This window comes from Coccinella septempunctata, chromosome 3, assembly GCF_907165205.1.
Source record: "Coccinella septempunctata chromosome 3, icCocSept1.1, whole genome shotgun sequence".
Classification (NCBI taxonomy): domain Eukaryota; kingdom Metazoa; phylum Arthropoda; class Insecta; order Coleoptera; family Coccinellidae; genus Coccinella; species Coccinella septempunctata.
Window position 1 is genome coordinate 6,341,910 of NC_058191.1, and position 18,887 is coordinate 6,360,796.

At 35.1% G+C, this 18,887-nt stretch overlaps 3 protein-coding genes across 4 annotated transcripts; 1 reads left to right on the forward strand and 2 right to left on the reverse strand.

Annotated features, from left to right (window-relative positions):
• Positions 1–2,134: 2,134 nt before the first annotated feature.
• On the reverse strand, positions 2,135–7,092 carry LOC123309828 (transmembrane protein 272-like). 2 transcript variants are annotated; one of them, XM_044893108.1, is made up of 6 exons: positions 6,956–7,087; positions 6,703–6,859; positions 6,541–6,651; positions 6,367–6,489; positions 4,758–4,898; positions 2,135–4,688 (listed from the first exon to the last, which is right to left on the reverse strand). In XM_044893108.1, exons 2-6 carry the CDS (start codon positions 6,803–6,805, stop codon positions 4,477–4,479), a joined length of 690 nt encoding a protein of 229 aa, XP_044749043.1. In that variant the 5' UTR covers positions 6,806–6,859; positions 6,956–7,087; the 3' UTR covers positions 2,135–4,476. The 2 variants fall into 2 exon arrangements, with proteins under 2 accessions (XP_044749043.1, XP_044749041.1); XM_044893106.1 differs by having other exon boundaries at positions 6,703–7,092.
• A 4,161-nt stretch (positions 7,093–11,253) lies between these two features.
• LOC123309512 (zinc finger Y-chromosomal protein-like) lies at positions 11,254–13,233 on the reverse strand. Its single transcript, XM_044892667.1, has 2 exons — positions 13,072–13,233; positions 11,254–12,859 (listed from the first exon to the last, which is right to left on the reverse strand). The coding sequence occupies exons 1-2, from the start codon at positions 13,110–13,112 to the stop codon at positions 11,590–11,592; spliced, it is 1,311 nt and encodes a 436-aa protein (XP_044748602.1). The 5' UTR covers positions 13,113–13,233; the 3' UTR covers positions 11,254–11,589.
• A 2,559-nt stretch (positions 13,234–15,792) lies between these two features.
• On the forward strand, positions 15,793–18,500 carry LOC123310052 (T-complex protein 1 subunit delta). The gene is made up of 10 exons (XM_044893419.1): positions 15,793–16,039; positions 16,180–16,232; positions 16,286–16,375; positions 16,427–16,594; positions 16,668–16,821; positions 16,875–17,182; positions 17,395–17,626; positions 17,709–18,001; positions 18,110–18,289; positions 18,349–18,500. Exons 1-10 carry the CDS (start codon positions 15,931–15,933, stop codon positions 18,364–18,366), a joined length of 1,605 nt encoding a protein of 534 aa, XP_044749354.1. The 5' UTR covers positions 15,793–15,930; the 3' UTR covers positions 18,367–18,500.
• The last annotated feature ends 387 nt before the right edge of the window (positions 18,501–18,887 follow it).

Sequence of the window (18,887 nt, forward strand, 5' to 3'; positions counted from 1 at the left end):
TCTCAGCACTACTTAACTGGAATATTATCGAACAGGGCGTATCCAAAGATTATATAATCTTTGGGCGTATCGATATAAAAGATACCCACGGCGTACCCCAGTTATTCAGTGTCGGCGTATGGCGTGTCCCAGTTATTCAGTGTTCTGAATAAAGCCGAGTGAATTCCGAAGAATTAGTAAGTAAATTAAAGTAAGGGTGCCTAAGATTACTGTGACGTGACATTCGCCCACGTCATAATGCGCAAGATTCAAAAATCCAACAAACGATTTTGCGCGGGAGCCTTTAAGTTGTTCTGACGTGACGTGCGAATGTACTTCCCATTGGAGGACTTCCCTACATGTTTGCCAACCTAGAAAAAGGTCTAAAAGGTCTACCATCAGGGAATGATTGCTTTCTAACGAAACCTACTTCATTCTTTCCGCAATAATCAAATATATTTATGAAATTCTATCGAGCTTTCTAGAGTTTACTGTTAAAAAGAAAAAAAGATTTTCATAACCTCGATTGCTGATTGGTTGAAATTTATGTTGGTATTACTACTTCTTGTGACAATCGACATATTTCATTGGCAAATGTCATTTTTACTGATATATATAATATTAATATTGTCTGCTGTATAGCTTACAAAATACAAGAAAACAAGAATGCGTTCAAGCAAAGATTGTGCACGTAACCAAAACTTTGGCCATAACCTAAGAGATTACTTTTTTCTTCTTGACATTTGCCAACGAAACATGTCAATTGTCACAAGAAGTAGTAGTACCAACATAAATTTCAACCAATCAGCAATCGAGGTTATGAAAATCTTTTTTTCTTTTTAACAGTAAACTCTAGAAAGCTCGATAGAATTTCATAAATATATTTGATCATTGCGAAAAGAATGAAGTAGGTTTCGTTAGAAAGCAATCATTCCCTGATGGTAGAACTTTTAGACCTTTTTCTAGGTTGGCAAACATGTAGGGAAGTCCTCCATTTGATCTCTGAGTCATAAAGTAAGTCAAGGTGTGTTCTGTGCTCTGAGTTTGAACTCTTCCCCACAAGACCCTATATTAGATGTTTGAAGCTGAGTCTGAGTCACTCGATCAGGGCCATTTTGGAGCTTGCTTTTTATAATACCACATAAACTTGACGAAGTTCAAAGTGAAAATGATGCGGAGGATCCTAAAGGCGTTCAATAAATGTAAAGGCAAAGACCTCTGGATTCAAAAGGACAGCAGTCATATTCTTCTCTTTTGATGTCCACGAGTCCAGGTCATAGGAATGTTGATCGGCATACATCAAACAAAATTCTGGTGTGCCTCAGGGCTCGTCTCTCGCTTCTAGTTTGTTCCAAACCAAGGACCTTCTGCTCGTAACGAGCAGAGCGGTTCCTGCAAACTAAGCATTCTGCTAAAGTTATCTGGTGCCCGGCGCACGCAGGACTTCCGGGAAACGAGAAGGCAGACATATTTGCAAAGCGGGAAGCCCGCTCAGCTTTTGTTGGTCCGGGACCGGCGCTGCCTATCTGTCAAAAACTTTCTTAATAGATGGCTAGACAGGAAATTTTCCTCTGAATGGAGCATGAGAAGTGGTCGCAGACAGTCGAGGCTTCTCATTGAGAGACCATCCTCTGTGCCTGAGGTCAAAAAACTCTTAGCTCTTGAGAGGAAACAACTGGAGTCTAGTGACTGGAGCAATGACTGGCCATTTGTGTAATAAACACGTAAATAGAATGGGACTGACTAGCGACTAGCTGCTCCCTGTGCCGCTGGTGCAGGAGCACGGATGAACATATTCTGTTCTTTTGTAGCAACCTTGAAGACTTAAATACACCTTGGAAACACAACACCCTTAACTCCGATGGTTAGAGGGACTCCTCTCTGTCGACTTGTGGCGTTTTTGTCAGCATGTCACAGAGTTCGAGTCTCTCCAACTACAAGCGTACACTAGGCCTCAGTTCAGCCAGGTGGGGCACAGCCCGTAGAAGAAGAAGAATCATGCTGCTCTACTTGATATCGCCAACAACTCAGATAACCCCAACTTTGGGACTAATAGGATTAACTTGGTTGGTTTTGCTACTTTTCCCTGGGAATACCTGGCGCCCGAGATAAAATCTTGGGTTAAACCCCATTGAAATAATATGAAAAGGATCACTTGCATTAAAACTATATTTAAATCTATCATATCTGAGTATTCGTTATCCTAATTATCAGTATAAAGTATATAAAATGATCATGGCAATTATTTACATAAAAGACGTAAAAGTCAAAAATTGCATGTTCGGTGGCACTGTCTACCATAAAATGACTAGTAAACCATTTTCCCCAAAAATTAAATTTAGTGGATGAAATATTTGATAAGTTGTTATCCACCATATTAAGTTGAATAAAAATTACAATATATTCGTTATGAATCAGCTTTTCATGGCACTGACATACTTATTTAGTATTTATGAGATTCTTGTTCAATCAGATAATGATCAGACATAAGATTATAAGTCGCAGTTATAATTCAATTTGTATATAATATTGAAACGGATGCTGCCAAATTAAAATTAATGCAAGAATGTCGGAGTACAAATCCCTATATCAAGACAAATACAATAAAAATCACAAAGATACTAAGTGTACATAAATGTAAAATTGTTTTTGAACTGAATGATATGTAGCACATTTCATATCAATTAAAATATCTTATTATTGGACAGTTCAGATTATAAAAGTTTTCCATAACAAGTATGTATTTTGTAAACTAGGCCGGCATTTCAATGAAGAAATTCATCTCAATAATCATGACGGAAGAAATGTATTTCATAAATATGAATCTATCCCTTAAAAAACCTTTAAAAATTCGGACCTCAAAACCCTAATAAAAAATATTTAACCTGTAATACAATTAGTCTTATGATTATTATAAATAAACATGTACATGAAAAAAGAACTGACTGTATATCTTTATAAATAATCATGAATATGTACACTAATTTTTTCATCTGTAGAGAATAAAGTTCTTATTATACCTAATTTGATTTCTTATATAATACATAGATTCATTGTTCGAAATGTCGATATAAAAATAATAAATCATTCAGTATTGTTGCTAAATGCAATTTCTAACAAGTCATTGAATATTAATTATATTATACACCACACTTATTTTTGCACTAGATGATTAATGGACCTTGTAATATCAGAATTATAATATATGATATTGTTCAAGCAATACGATATATATATATAATAATGTAAACAAACATGGCAAACCAAATGACTTCATTTGAAAATTTAAATGGTTTAGAATTTCATCATTTGAAATCTAAATCAGTAAAATTAAATGTAATCGTTCATAATATTCATTATTCATTCCTAAATTTTTTTATATAAAACCAATTAATTCCAAACTTCCATGCAAAATAATTTTGAGATTCAAGAGGAGCAGTTGCTGAAAAACTCCAGAAGTCTTTTGACGTTATTGAGTACTGGTAGGAAAGGAAGAATATTTTATATATACATCACGATAGTGTGCGAATACAGGAAGTATTCTAAAGAATATATTTCGGAGAGTATAAAAAATTTTTGACACTTAAGAAGTTAAAATAGAAAATCCTACACCGATATTCTGTACATCGAATAGAAAAAAATAAATACAATAAATAGATCACAATAAAAAGTTTGAATATCACAGATTACCAATGGATAACAAATACAAAACGAGGGTAAGTTATCTCTCCATAATTTGGGATTTTTAAACATTTCCGATTGTAATGACTTGGGTGAAGACTATAAAAATGCTATCCAGCACTAACATTTTTTTATCAGGAGAAATTCAGCATGAATGAAAAATCATAACGAGATAAAACTGCGTATGTTTTTTATTCAATTAAAGAATACCAAACGATCAACTGCTACTGCGAAAGAGAGAGGTGTCTTTCAGCAGAAGCGTTTCAGAACAGAAGTTTTAAGATGATTTTCAAGAGGCATTGAAGAAAAATCTATCTTTAAAAAAAAGGAAATGTTAATTCCAAGGATCCAACCTTCGAATTTATTTCTTATTTTTATCAAGTAATCTTGAGAAAATGACGTGCTGACGTGCAAAAACATTTTCCAAATGTTTTTGGCTCCGCGTCAGACACTTGGAGAACTTGAATAAAATTTAAAAAACCCAAATTTTTCAAATGGCTCTATATCTTTTCTTCAAATTGCAAACTGTTGAAAGTCACCTGAAAATTTCTATTGCTCCCTTTGTTTTTGAGGAAAGCATATTTTTACAGCATGGTTAATATACTTTCTTCTGCCTGTCATTGTCATTTGAACTACCAACCTGCCACAAACTTGGTCACTGATTTATGACAACTTACTCAGAATCAAATTTAAACCTCTTCAGAAAGAATCAGTATATTAAATATCTTTTCTGAAATATCTGTCTTTGATGTAACCCTCATCATGAAGGGATAACTTACTTATTAACCAGATTATCAGTTTTTCATTGCACTGATTCTAGATAGAACTTGTTCGAACTCCTTCAGTAGCATCTCCATGGAAGATTACTGTAGCAATACTTATCGAACATAAACATACAGTAATGATTCCCAAGATGATATACACCGATGTAATCAGCCAAAAGGCAAACAGATAAAGAGTTTTATTACAATACAGCCCAAGGCGTTGGTCATAATTTGGTTCGTATTCTTTGTACACCCACACAGAGCCTAGAAAAAAATCACACAAAAGAAAATAATTGAATAGATTTTTTAAATTGTGATAAATTAAAAAATTACCTATTATAAACCATCCCAACATGAAGCAATTCAATAAAGTTTGTGTTGGAGACTGTCTCAAATTTTCTTCCCTCCTTTCTTCTTCTGTTTGCCTAACTCTGGCAGATAAGTGGAGAAGTTGTTTCAGAATTCCAAATAAACCTGAAATTATGAATAGATGGCAATCCGTTAAGAAACAAGATGGATTAATCGAAGAAAAACCTAGCAGTGAATGAGAATTTAACTATAAAAGTCCTCAGAAAAGGCAGGCTATAATATGGAATTGATTTATTATCTGTTAAATGTCACTACTTTATTATTTCAAATGGTACACCCAGTATATCTTTGCATCGTTAGAGAGTTAAATTAATGCTAAATGCAGCAGTATGCCATACCTTGGGTAAAAAGATAAGTGTTTATTCATATAAACACTGGAATTTCTATGAAAAAATGGTGAAAATAGGAGGTCACACTTTGTTGAAGATTTCTGCCAGGGACCTTTTTTTTCAAACAAATGTTTACCATTTTCAATTCTCAAAAGTTTATTTTAAATGCCAAAATAGGTCTGAAAATATTAGCCCTTAATATTAATTCACATTGGGTGGCGCTCTGGGTAAATGTATAGTACCCAGTAGCGCGTGCCAATATTGAATACGGTTCCATCAATTCCAAACGTTCTCCATCGGAGAAAAATGCTATGTTGCTCTGATGAAGTCAAATGAGACCGAAACCATGGTCAGCATCTGCTTTTCTTCAATGGGGCGTACTCCATTTGGGGCCTTGACGATGACAAATTGGCTAGTTCAATTCAGATCGTAACACTTGTTGATACTCATATCGGCGGGTGGTATGCATCTGAATTTATCCTTAATATTAATGTTTTAGGTTGTCCGCATCGCACTTTTCGATTTCCCATAAGAATAACACGGGAAAAAAAGTTTTTTTTCTTCTGATTTTTATAACTAATGAACAATAAATTGCATTGCAATATCCTTTCTATATTTTGTAGAGAATTTAATGCTCTACAAAAAAGGTCTGATGTCATTTTTCGATGAATGAACTCAGTCAAAAGTTATTCAAGGCCACGATTTGAACATTTGAAATTAAATATTATCACAGAAATTTGTATTTTCACATTTCATTCTCAATCTAATGTTTCATCTATGCAAAAATGAAAAATTTAAGAGAAAAGTTTGAGTTTTAACTACTGTTAATATTCTTCATCAAGTATTTAATGAAAGGAGATTTACTCAACTGTCTGGCTAGTCGTTAAGTGTTCAAAACAGCTTCAAATGCTAAACGTTGGATATAACTTCTATGCATATTTGTTTTGAAAGAATAATTAACTCAATTAGAAAAAGAATAAGGGAAACAAAAGCAATTTTCAAGGTTTGAAAATGATCTTATTCTACCATAATTGTTATTTGATAGAAATGAAAGTTTCCAGATACTTCGTAGAAACACAATAGTAATTTGTTAATCACTATTTTCCATCAAATCTTATTGTAGCAGAAGAAAAAAGCTGCAATCAATTTAAAATACTGAGAAAGCATAGGTTGGTTGCATCTTGAGAGGATGGGTTTAACTAAAATAATTTTCAATGGGGCAAAAAAGGTCTTGAAAAGATTACCTCCAACAACTAAATATACTGGAATGTACTCTCCTTGAGGGCAGTCATGCATGTAGATTATTCCAATTGTTATCATACATATTGGAATCACTATTGTTACTCCAAGAATAATTGTACAGCCAACTGAAATTGGAAAAAATAGCGAATGTGCCAAACTCTGATATAAATTCTTACGTGTCCCCAAAATTATGATGAATATGTTCTTAAGAAAATCTATAACTCCTTTGCTGGATTTTTGAGCTTCTCGTACCCTTCCAAATAACGAGTCATATGTAGGTGGAGGTGCTAAAAAAACAACTATTGGTTATATGATTAATCAAGGAATTTCATGATTACCATTTGGATTAATTGCATCTTCATAACTTGGAGGTGCACTATCTTGTCTAAAAACTGTCTGTTCTCTACTGGAACCATCAGAAAAATCGTTTCGTCTTGGCATTATTGATGTTATTCTTTGTTTTAGCTTTGACCATTCCTTCTTCAGATTATTTTTCTATAAATTAATTAGCTGCTAGTTTTCGTTACTTATCAATTTCCATTATACAGATTCAGATATAAACGAGTGATTGGACATTGAAATTTGTCTCACAGTTCACAATTCTAGAACTCCTTGAAAACTAAAGACGTATAAACAAGATGTGTTGTAATGCACATCAACTTTATTTTTTCCATCCAGTTGATAAAGAGTATGGAGGGTATATATAATATAATGAAAAAGAGAAATCCGAAGTAAAATATCAGCTGTTAAGATATTCGAAATGTCAGATTTTTTCTTATCATTAACAACAGAGACAAGAGAAAAGTCTATGATCAGAGAACATCTGTCTCTGTATGCATAGAAAATTCAGGTTTTGCACAGAGGAGACCAAAGAACACTGAAGAGACTGTACGGCAAACACAGAACACTAATATTACTAATATACGGCAAAGAGGAATCATGGAGTAATTCTATGGTTTCTATGGTCTTTTATTGTTCTATGGGCTGTGGTCCGTACACATACACTTTGGTTCACAGATTACAGAGTAGTGCTTTGGTTACTTCTGGTTAGTAAGTGGGCGGTCCGTATATGTCGAATTCCTGACAATTAGGTTCAATGTTCAATATCAGTCACCAGAGTAACCGCTCTGGTAACTTTCGGTTACCAAATGTGGACCATACGCATGGTAAATGGTAACCTTACCTAAGTTATAATTTCTATGATGGCCACTTTCGAACCTTTTTAGAAGTCTGTGGAGGCTTTTGGTGCGGTATCAAATTACTTGAAAAAATTTCTTTTCGGCAACTTTAACACGTCGCCTCCATTAGCATCACCATTGGCGTTGGGGTGTAAGGGGGAAGGATGCGTTTTATAGCCTCTCCTCTCAAATGCCAACCTCACCTACTCGCGGTGCACCCTGTTCTTACGAACGAGGCTCTGGCGACCGAACATGAGCGGTATAACTCTGTTTCCCACAATTACGTAGCCTAAACATTGGCTTGAGCAGGAAATGGCTCTCTGCGTTGCTCAAGTTACGTCTCAGACCTTGTCGTCTCAGGATACCTGTGCCACAAGATAATCTAGTCGTAGCCGCAACCAAAGTTGCACTGACAGCGTTACCCGCGCTCAGGGCATTGGCATACCCTCGACTATGTGATCGTGAGAAGGAAAGATCTGAAAGAGGTGTTGGTCACTAAAGCCAGAGCAGATCTGGAGTGCTGGACTGATCATAGGCTGGTAATCTCGAGAATGAAAATCTCAATGCGCCCAATATACCAACTCAAGCCGAAGTATCTAAGAGAGCGCCTTCAAATATCCAAACTACAAAACCCTTCTACAAAGGACAGATTCACAGCTGCCGTCAAAGATAGCCTAACACCACCGGATTATAACGACGACATTGAGACTCATTGGCTCCGTTTCAAGTCATCCCTTACAAAGACAGCGAAAGAAATACTTGGCACAGAACGCTCCCGAAAATCCCCAGACTGGTTTGCCGACAGCGAAACTCATATCGCACCCCTTTTGGACGCAAAACACAAAGCGATGAAAACCGCAATTAACAAGCCTGGCGATGTTGCAGCCCAAATAGGTTTCATAAACATAAAACGCGAGGTCCGTCAAGAAATAAGAAAAATCAAGGACAGCTGGTGGAAAGAAAAAGCTAGGGAAATACAAGCTTACGCCGATAACCATGACTACAGGCGTTTTTTCGAAGCTATTAAAACTGTTTACGGCCCAAGCAGAAAAGCTAGCTTTCCTATAAGAGATGCTCATGGAGCTATTCTAACTGATGATAGAAAAATTCTCGAAAGATGGAAGGAGCATTACTCACAGGTCTTGAATCAAAATAACGACTCGGATTTATCCATTTTAGACCTGCTCCCCGCGTATAGTCCGATGACATCGCTTGATGACGAAATCTCAATGTCGGAAATCATAAGCGCGATTAAAAATATGAAAAATGATAAGTCACCTGGTCTAGACGGCATTCCGGCGGAGATATTCAAAGCCTTGGATGAGGACATTGTCAATAGTCTCCTAATACTATTCCGCAAGATCTGGGAACAGGGAGATGTGCCACAAGACTTCAGAGACGCTTTAGTTATCAACCTCTATAAGAACAAAGGCGATACGTCGAATTGCAACAATTACAGGGGCATATCGTTGCTTAATGTGGCCGGTAAAATTCTCTCGAAGATTATGGCTAATCGTCTGGTTCCACTCTTAGAGAGGCTTTTACCTGAATCCCAGTGCGGCTTTCGACCAAATCGAGGTACGGTGGACCTAATTTTTACACTGCGACAGCTACAAGAAAAGGCCCGTGAACAACAATCAAGGATTATACAGCCTTCATCGATTTAAGCAAGGCATTCGACTCGGTGAATCGGAGAGCGCTATGGAAAATCATGGCACGTCTAGGAGTACCCGAAAAATTCCTAGCAGTGTGTAAAAGCCTTCATACCAACAACACCGCTAGAATACAGCATAATGGCTCTACAACCGACCATTTCTCAACCAACTCTGGAATAAAACAAGGCTGCGCATTAGCGCCTTTACTGTTCAATATGCCAATCATAACTGGGAACAACTAGCGTTAGACAGGTCACAGTGGAGGTCTTTGGTCCACAGTTATAATGGAGAATCGAGAAGGATACAGCGGCGGCCAGATCTGGTTGGTGACTATCCATGCCCTGAGTGTGGAAGGATCTGCAGGTCACGGTTGGGTCTCTTTAGTCACAGGAGGGCACACAGTCGCAACTAGCACTAAGAAGTTACAAGTCTGTTCGAATTTTTTTTTTTCCTTCTTCTTTTTGTAGATTTATTCCCGGTAACGGGATACAGCAATGAATGAATGAACCATTGGCGTGGCGACTTACAATGATACTTGAACATCAATCTACCCCCAAAATGAATTACATGCGGCATTAAATCACTACAAAAAAAGTACTCTACCTCCCCTACCCAAATGAGCACAAAAAACTTCTTTCCCCGCAAGAATAGTCGAAAATAAATTGCGTACTGTATATACCTATATAATATATATTTAAGGATAACTGTCTATGTAATTGTTCAATCATCTGATATGTTCATTATTTTGCATATTATTATTTGCTAGTGAAGTTTACCTTCACTTACTTAAGTGAAGTAGTATAATTGAAAGTTTACCTTCACCCACCTGAAGAAGCTATTCTGTGTTGTAATAGCGAAACACGTGTCGAGGTTTGAAAATTCTTTTTGTGAAAATCGTATAACCCGTAATGAGGTTTTGTTTTTTCATGTAAAAATGCACCCTCTTTTTATTTCCGTTTTAAATAATTTTTTAATTCGTGTTAATTTTTGAGGGAAATATTTTCAGTTTCCAATTCAGGATTCGACATCGTTGGGAACTGTAAACATTCCGCGCCGTTCTCATTCCGTTTTCAGTTCTGAAAAACGATGTCGCACCGTATAAAACATCCTGACTTGAAAAATAACCGAGTTTTTGCTCGCCAGTACCGATAAGCAGAAATTAAAAGACGACCATCTTATGCCACATTTCGAGTTGCACCTCTACTGTTAGTACGATACCCTGTTGGTGTGGATACCCGGGGGGTACATAACGTACTTTGGGGTGGCTACCCTTCCTTGATTTTCCCCTTTCTTTCCAGTGCTCACTCCTACTGTTATTACGATACTCTGCTGGTGTGGATACCCGGGGGGTGCGGAACGCACCTAGGGGTGAGCCGTCTTAGGTCTGTGCCGTTTTATTTCAACCTCTAACCTTGCTTAGTTTCGACACTATTGTCCGTTAAGCGTGAGTCTTAGGTTCTGGCTGGCGAACGAGTCCGTGGACCGAGCTTTTCACTTTACGGATTTTGTGCAGTGCTTTTTGTGTTTCCTTTTACGAGTGGAGAAATAAAATTTGTGTACGTTGATTTTGACTTTCACTGGTTGTTGCCGGATAAATATTTCCCAAATAAGACAGAACACTTTGTTAAATTATGTATTTCTATTATAACAACGCAAATAAAAATTGAAATTGGTTATCAACTGCAACATAGAAATAGATATCGTACAAAGTTCGTAAAACTATAGTAAAAGGGTCAACAGTATAATGTAGCTCCTCCCTTCTAACTGAAGAAAAATTCAAGTCCGTAGTTTTTCAAGGGAATATAAAACTTTTCGTATTTTCTAAAATTCAAAGTTAGGAACAACTCGCCCCTAATAATCTTCCTCGTAATGAGAAGATCACTAATTTTGAGTTTACTTTCAATAGGAACCAAATTAAAATGCTTTCTTGCATGATAGAGAAAATTTTCGTTATCGATGCATTACGAGCCTTGTATAGCTCAAATATCTGAGCAACTCATCTTATTTATCCTGAATGAGCTCGATTCTGTCCGTTACGTAGGACCTACACCTAGAGACCGCCACTCACCCCGACGGTGAGCAACGATATCGTGTGATAATTTATCAAAAGAGTACTGAAATCAGTGTAAACCGCGTCAAACTGCCGATGATAATCTAGGACCTCATATAAGGTCAGAACGGGTTGGCTACAATCTATTTACCCCTTCGGATTTTCGAAAGAGCGTGAATATAGAGGGCCAAAATCAATAGATTTTTAGTACGATTCCAGTCGGTTCTACAGATACAGTGTGTGTTGCGACAATATTGCAGAAATAACGCCGCATCCGCGTGTAGATTTTGCAGGTTTACCGTAACTCGCATCTTCAATATAATCACACAAGTGATATCCATGCTACCTTGAATCTGAGTGATCCGAATCTATGTATTTTTTAATGTCAGATTTCAGTGTGTCACCTTTAAGATGCGAATGAACAGAATCGAGATGTTTTCTGAGAGCATACCTTCTAGCCGATGCGTATCCACAAAAATGACACTTATGGGGTTTCAAGTTCAAATGAACATTTTCTATATGTTTCTTCAAATCATATCTTCGCGAAGAAGCGTATCCACATGAGTCACATTTATGTGGCATCAAATTCAAGTGGACGGCATTAATATGTTCTTTGAGATTAGATTTATGATTTGTGTCATAATCGCATAGGTGACATTTATGATGCACTACGTTAAAATGGACAGTATCTACATGCCTCTGAAGATTGTCAAAACGAGCTGTTGCATAATCACATGAGTGACATTTATGTGGCAAAGTATTCAAATGTATTGTATCAATATGGGCCTTGAGTTTAGATTTTTGATGCACTGCGAAATCACATAAGTGACATTTGTGGTTCTTCAGGTTCAAATGAACAACATCAATATGATATTTGAGATAACGTTTCTGAGTCGTAGAGTAATCACATGAGTGACATTTATATTGCACCATTTTTAAATGTACAGTGTCAATATGAATTTGAAGTTTAGATTTTTGATGAACTGCGAAATCACATAAGTGACATTTCATCTTCATGTTCAAATGAACAGCTTCGATATGATTTTTGAGATTACGTTTCTGGGCTGTGGCATAGTTACATAAATGACATTTGTGACATTTCAATTTCAAGTGGACTGAATTTTTGTGCTCCACAACGAGAGATTTCCGAACAGCTGCATAATCACATAAGTTACATTTATGTTGCTTAGATTTCAAATGAACGAGGTCAACATGTTTTTTCAAGTCAGATTTTCTAACTGAAGCATAATCACAAAACTGACATTCGTGATCCTTCAAATTTAAATGGACAGAATTTATATGATTTTTGAGATGGGATATCTGATTGATAGAGTAATCACATAAATGACACCTATGTTTTTTAGAGTTTGAATCAGAAGAAGAATGACCCTCAATTTTCTGATCACTATTTTCCGAATCATCATCACAGATGTTGAAATCTTTCAAATTATGAGATTCTTTTTTGCAAATTTCTCTTTTTTCTTTGAATCCGGGAGTGCTGTAATAACGCTCGTTCTTCACTTCAAATGTTTCTGCATCATAAACTCTACTTCCATCCGTAAATTGTTCCAAAATATCGACATCCTCGATTTTGACCTCAGAATTGTCGTGCCTGTAAAGAATAATTACAATAATCAAATGAAATGGTTGTTCATTTGGGACATCCAAGAAATTATCATGTGTCGATTTGATTAAATTAACAAAAAATGTTCTTGAGTATCTCGAAAATATGAAATTATGTATGTATATATGTACATAAATTATGGTAAAATATTATATTGCGAAGTATTACCACAATGTAGAAAAAGTATAGTATGTACTCACCAACTTCTAGGGGACATTTGTATTTCTCTTTTTATTTCCATAATTTAGGAATAACAAGGTACTGTTTTCAACAATTTTTTCGTTTTTCCTGCTTCTGGCTGGCCCCAAAACCACAGAACACTAAAATAAACAGAGACAAAAATTTACAAACAACCACAGAACATGAAAATTAATAAAAAAATTTGGATGACAGATGTCATCACAGAACCAAAATTTCCTTCACCTTCACAGAGGATCCTTGATAATTTTCTATGAAAAATTTGATTTGAAAATCGTTTCTGTTATGATGGTTATGATTGTTATATGCCTTCTTTAATAAAATTTTAATATCGAAAACTTGCAACTTAGGAACTTAGGATCTGATTGCCCAAGTTACCAACTGAGCGATAGTTAGAGGACTAGACTGGAGTTTCTTTTACTAGTTTGATCATATCACCAAATTCTTCTGAAAATGTCTGAAAGAAAAGATGCACTCAAGCAAAGCAAGCTGAAGGATAAGGAAAAAATTAAATCTCTAATACAAAATGTTGAAAATCACTGGCCTGATCTAACTATAAGTGAAGAACTCCTTCGAAAACCTACAACAGATTTTGTCAGGGCTTTTTATAGTCGTTTTTACTCTGAATTCGAGAAGGTCACTAATAACATAAGAACAAATATTTTGCATCAAGAAGCATTCCTAGATCAAACTCCATATAATGATGAAATTGCTTTAGCCAACAGTTTAATTAGAATAGGTAAGATATTAGGAATTCCTTTCAATCTGAATGATATTTGTGAACCACAGCCTAAAAGAACAGTGCTTTATTTCACTGTTTTAATGAATACCTTCATATTTTTGAAATCTAATGCCGAATATAAAAATGATGTGATAGAATGTGTGCAGGAACATGAGCATTTCATGGAACGGAAGACAACTAAGGATGCATTGTTTGAACAAATTCAACAATTAAATGAGTTGGAATTACAACTGGATCAAAATATACTTGAGGTCAGTTCTAACATTGAAAATTTAACTAAAGAACATAAGGACATTCTTCGACAAAAAGCTGAGAGAGATTTCAAGTATCAGCAAGATTACAAAGTAATTAACAAGTTAAAAGAAGATATAAAAGCTTCTGATGAACAATTGAGCAATTTGAGGAACGAATCTGCCTCATTTCAGGAACAAATTATAAGTGAAAATGAAGTTGATGAGATGAAAAATGAAATTGCTCATTTAAGGAAACAGTTGGATAGTTTGAATAACAATCGAATCAACATCACATCACACTTGGAAGAACAAGAAGAAAATACAAAGTATTACAAAGCATGTCTTGTGCCTATTGAAAATCCTGTATTCAGTTCAGAATATCTTGACAAGTTGAAGATACAAGTAGATGAGTTGACTCATTCACAACAACAAGTGATAAAACTGGAGAAAACAAATAATTTGAAAAAAGCTGAACTGCAAAATTTGCAAGCGGAAAATCTGAGTCTTCAAGAAAGTTTGCGAAATTTACAGACTGAATTTGAGGCATTGAAAAATAAAACTGAGGAAAAAAATCTCAAAATGCTACAAGATATGAATGACTTAGTTTTAAAAATTAAGGAGGATGAAATTATTTTGAGATCATATGAAAATGAAATCAAAAACTCAGAAGATGCCATTTCAGTACTCAAAGAGGATATATCTCTAGTGAAGAGTTACTTTGTTTCAAAATATGCAGATTTCCATAATAATCAGGAAAAAATATTCACAAGATTCTATGATGCACTATTGAATATTAGTGAAACTCAATCTAAAATTCAGGAATATTAATATTTTTGTGTTATTCCTCCTATTTGCTTGTATTCTCATCCATATTCTCCTAGCATTGAATGTGTTATAAAAATTTGTTGTATAAAATTAATTATTTGGCAAATTAGTCATTAAGGAAGAATGAAGATGAAATATGAGAGTAATTCCAATTGAAAATTCTATTGCATATTTTAATTTTTGTCTTTTATGAAATAACAGTGCCAATTCTTGGAGTTATGCAAAATATGTTGAATTAAATATTTATGTAGCCCTAACAGGAGTACTTATTTTTTTTTTGGAATCCTTATGCCTTGAAATGTATTATTTATTTATTTGAACGGTACAACCATTTTACATAATATGAAAAAATATAGAGTTAGAAAAGATCGAAATGAATACATTTCAACTAATAAGTTCAGAGAAAACAAAAAGTGACGCACTTAAAGCAATTTTAATCGTGACTCATTGAAAAACCTTTAAATAGAGAATAGGAACTCGTTCAACAAATCTTATCCATATTCAGTAGCTGTTCTCATTGCCTATCCTAGGGGTTGTACCCCCTTTATTAATCTCGTTTAATGAAACGGTGCATACGGCCATAAGTTTCTGCTTTTCAGAAAAATAACTATAAATTGTTATTTTCGTGAAAGTAATTGCATCACTTTTTTTAACCGGTGAGGTGAGGAGACTTTTCCATTAGATTAGATGTATGAGAGTTATATTTTCTAAACAGTTAATACTATGAATTATATATGGTTGATAAATAAGAGAGGAATAGGTGCAGATAGGTCGATACAGAGCAGAGATATAGATTCTATATCTCTGATACAGAGCTAATTAAGAAATGACCTGGATTATAATAAATTGATACGCCACTGTGTAAGAAACAACTAGCTACATCAAATATTCTATGATTTCTATGGCAGTTGACAGGTGACAGCTTTAGTTGTCAGTTGTCTAAAGTTTTAATAATCAAATATCAAATCAAATACGAATCTCGATATTTAACTAATCTGCAATTATTTCGGTCATCTTTCGACTTTTTTAAGATTTTTGATAATCAAATTTGAATTTTCAAAATGACAGCTCCTACAGGCAGTGGAGATACAAATAAAGTTAGAGGGGTAGCCTATAAAGATAAAAGTAAACCTGCCGATGTTCGTAAGAGTAATATCGGTGCCGCTAAAGGTAATCAAAACTAATTTAAAAAGCTATTGTTCGAAGTCTATGAATATAAACAATGTTTTTTCTTCGGTATTCTCAACAATAACTCGACTGCAATGTTATCAAACGCGAATGAACACAGTTCTGATCGATTTTGTTTTCAGCTGTTAGCGATGCCGTCAGAACTAGTCTTGGTCCTAGAGGAATGGATAAAATGGTATATGATTGTACCTCATGCATTTTTAAATATTCATTCAATATATTTTTTAGATACAAGCTGCTAATGGAGAGGTGACAATAACCAATGATGGTGCTACAATTCTTAAACAAATGAATGTCATTCATCCCGCAGCCAAGATGGTAAGATTTCTTGATTCTGAAACGACATAGGTTAAATTTCCTTAATTTCAGCTCGTAGAGTTGTCCAGGGCACAGGATGTTGAGGCAGGGGATGGCACAACAACTGTTGTTGTAATTGCAGGTGCATTTTTAGATGCTGCAGAAAAACTATTGGATAGAGGAATACACCCCACTGCAATTTCTGAATCTTTCCAGAGAGCAGCTGGTCATGCAATAAAGGTACGGTATTGAATGAATGCAGAGTTTCCCAGTTTAGTAATTTACAAAATGGAAATTTATTACTTCATTCTAGATTCTTGAAGGAATATCGACTCCTGTCCAACTTGATAATAGAGAGCAGTTAATCAAGAGTGCATCAACATCTTTGAATTCAAAGGTTGTTTCCCAGCATTCAAGTTTATTAGCACCAATTGCTGTTGATGCAGTTCTTAAAGTGATTGATCCAGGTAAGTATTCATGAATATTATTGAGGCATTCTTGATTTTCCCATTTTTTTCAGCACATGAAAAGGCAGTAAACTTGTCAGATATCAAGGTTATCAAGCAACTAGGGGGCACTATTGATGATACTGAGTTGCTTGATGGTTTAGTTTTTCCACAGAGAGTAGCTAATGTAAATGGTCCTAAACGTGTAGAGAAAGCAAAAATTGGATTAATTCAGTTCTGTATTTCTCCACCCAAGACTGACATGGATCACAAAGTAATAGTTTCTGATTATGCGGCTATGGATCGTGTATTGAAAGAGGAACGTACTTACATTTTGAATATTGTGAAACAGATCAAAAAGAGTGGATGCAATGTTCTTTTGGTGAGTTGAAAATCATGCTCAAACCCAAAATATTAAGGAGGCATGAAGTTGATTGAGATAATCTTGCTGATAGATGCTTATAGTAGCATACATCAACAATTCAATGTAGCCCTATTTTCGTCCGAATAAAACTGCTCTAATTGAAAATGGACATTCAGACTCAAATATGAATGGAGAATACATGAAATTTAAAATTCAACTGAATTTTCCAGATTCAAAAATCAATTCTGAGAGATGCTGTCTCTGAACTCGCTATTCATTTCTTAGACAAAATAAAATGTATGGTTGTAAAGGATATCGAACGTGAAGACATTGAATTTGTCTGTAAAACTTTGGGATGCAGGCCTATTGCATCTTTGGATCATTTCACCCCTGAAAATCTAGTATCTGCTGACCTAGCTGAAGAAGTAGGTTTCAGTGGTAATAGAATGGTTAAAATATCAGGTTTGTGACCTATGTTATGTTTTTCATTATTAAATGAATAATTTTCTTGTTTATGAGTATTTCTCATCATTGATTTCTTCAGGTGTGCAAAATCCTGGAAAGACTCTGACTCTGGTTGTTAGAGGATCCAATAAACTGGTGTTAGAGGAGGCTGATCGGTCTCTTCATGATGCTCTATGTGTAATCCGTTGTCTGGTCAGAAAAAAGGCACTGATTGCAGGGGGAGGAGCTCCTGAGATTGAATTAGCACTGAAATTGTCAGCATTGGCTAATACATTGGAAGGAATCGACGCTATATGTCTTCGAGCTTATGCTCAGGCTTTGGAAATTATACCCTTCACGCTAGCTGAAAACGCTGGACTAAATCCAATACAGGTAGGGAAAAACTAAATGCAACAATTTGTTATTGTTCTGCTCTATCTCTTTCATTTTCGTTTAAAAGCATAATGTTTGAACAGTTTCTTCAGTAATGTTTTTCCGTAGACTGTTACAGAATTGAGGAACAGGCATGCCAAAGGCGAAATCTCAACAGGAATCAATGTTCGAAAAGGCATCATATCAGATATTCTAGAAGAAAATGTTGTCCAGCCCCTTCTTGTTACAACAAGTGCTATATCTTTGGCAACTGAAACAGTCAGATCTATCTTGAAAATCGATGATATTGTGAGTTAAATGTTTATATATTCTTGCGAAAATATTTCATCATTCTTGTTTTTTTGCAGATAAACACATTCACATAAGTGGGGAGACTAGTTTGAGCCAAAATTAATTTATATTTTTAGGATTTTTTTACTAATCCACTAAGTATTCTTTTCATTGTGAAACAAGCTTGGATAACCAAACACCTTTGAAATAAAATAGAGCTTCAAATGTTGATTTGTGTTTTATTTATTCGAATTTCCCAGTTCTTAGTCTGAATGCCCGTCGAGAGAAATTAATACATAATTAATATAATGATATAATAATTAATATAATTAATATAAATTAATACATAACCTTTCCTAACTCCTTGTGGCTTAATAAGATGCAGTTTACCATGTTCTTATTTTGTGAGAATTTCAGCAGTCTCCTTTTTCCTCCTGATTTTTTGATATTTACATTATATATATATATATGTTAATCCCGTCATACCCCTTACCAATATATACATTTACATCATGCATATAAATATTCTTTGCAAGAAGCAAAGGAGGTAACGAACTATGGAGGGTAGGATTTCTACCCTCCATTCGGCAGCGAGGCAAGACAAGCAAAGGAGTAT

What these genes read in the sequence shown, in the direction of transcription:
- LOC123309828 (XM_044893106.1), bottom strand. Translation starts at nt 6,805, where the DNA reads ATGCCAAGACGAAACGATTTTTCTGATGGTTCCAGTAGAGAACAGACA. An exon ending in AGATGCAATTAATCCAAATG is followed by an intron (nt 6,652 to 6,702) that starts GTAATCATGAAA and finishes TTGTTTTTTTAG; the next exon opens with CACCTCCACCTACATATGAC. An exon ending in CATCATAATTTTGGGGACAC is followed by an intron (nt 6,490 to 6,540) that starts GTAAGAATTTAT and finishes TTCCAATTTCAG; the next exon opens with TTGGCTGTACAATTATTCTT.
- LOC123309512 (XM_044892667.1), bottom strand. Translation starts at nt 13,112, where the DNA reads ATGGAAATAAAAAGAGAAATACAAATGTCCCCTAGAAGTTG. An exon ending in CAAATGTCCCCTAGAAGTTG is followed by an intron (nt 12,860 to 13,071) that starts GTGAGTACATAC and finishes TATTCTTTACAG; the next exon opens with GCACGACAATTCTGAGGTCA.
- LOC123310052 (XM_044893419.1), top strand. Translation starts at nt 15,931, where the DNA reads ATGACAGCTCCTACAGGCAGTGGAGATACAAATAAAGTTAGAGGGGTA. An exon ending in TTCATCCCGCAGCCAAGATG is followed by an intron (nt 16,376 to 16,426) that starts GTAAGATTTCTT and finishes CCTTAATTTCAG; the next exon opens with CTCGTAGAGTTGTCCAGGGC. An exon ending in CAGCTGGTCATGCAATAAAG is followed by an intron (nt 16,595 to 16,667) that starts GTACGGTATTGA and finishes ACTTCATTCTAG; the next exon opens with ATTCTTGAAGGAATATCGAC.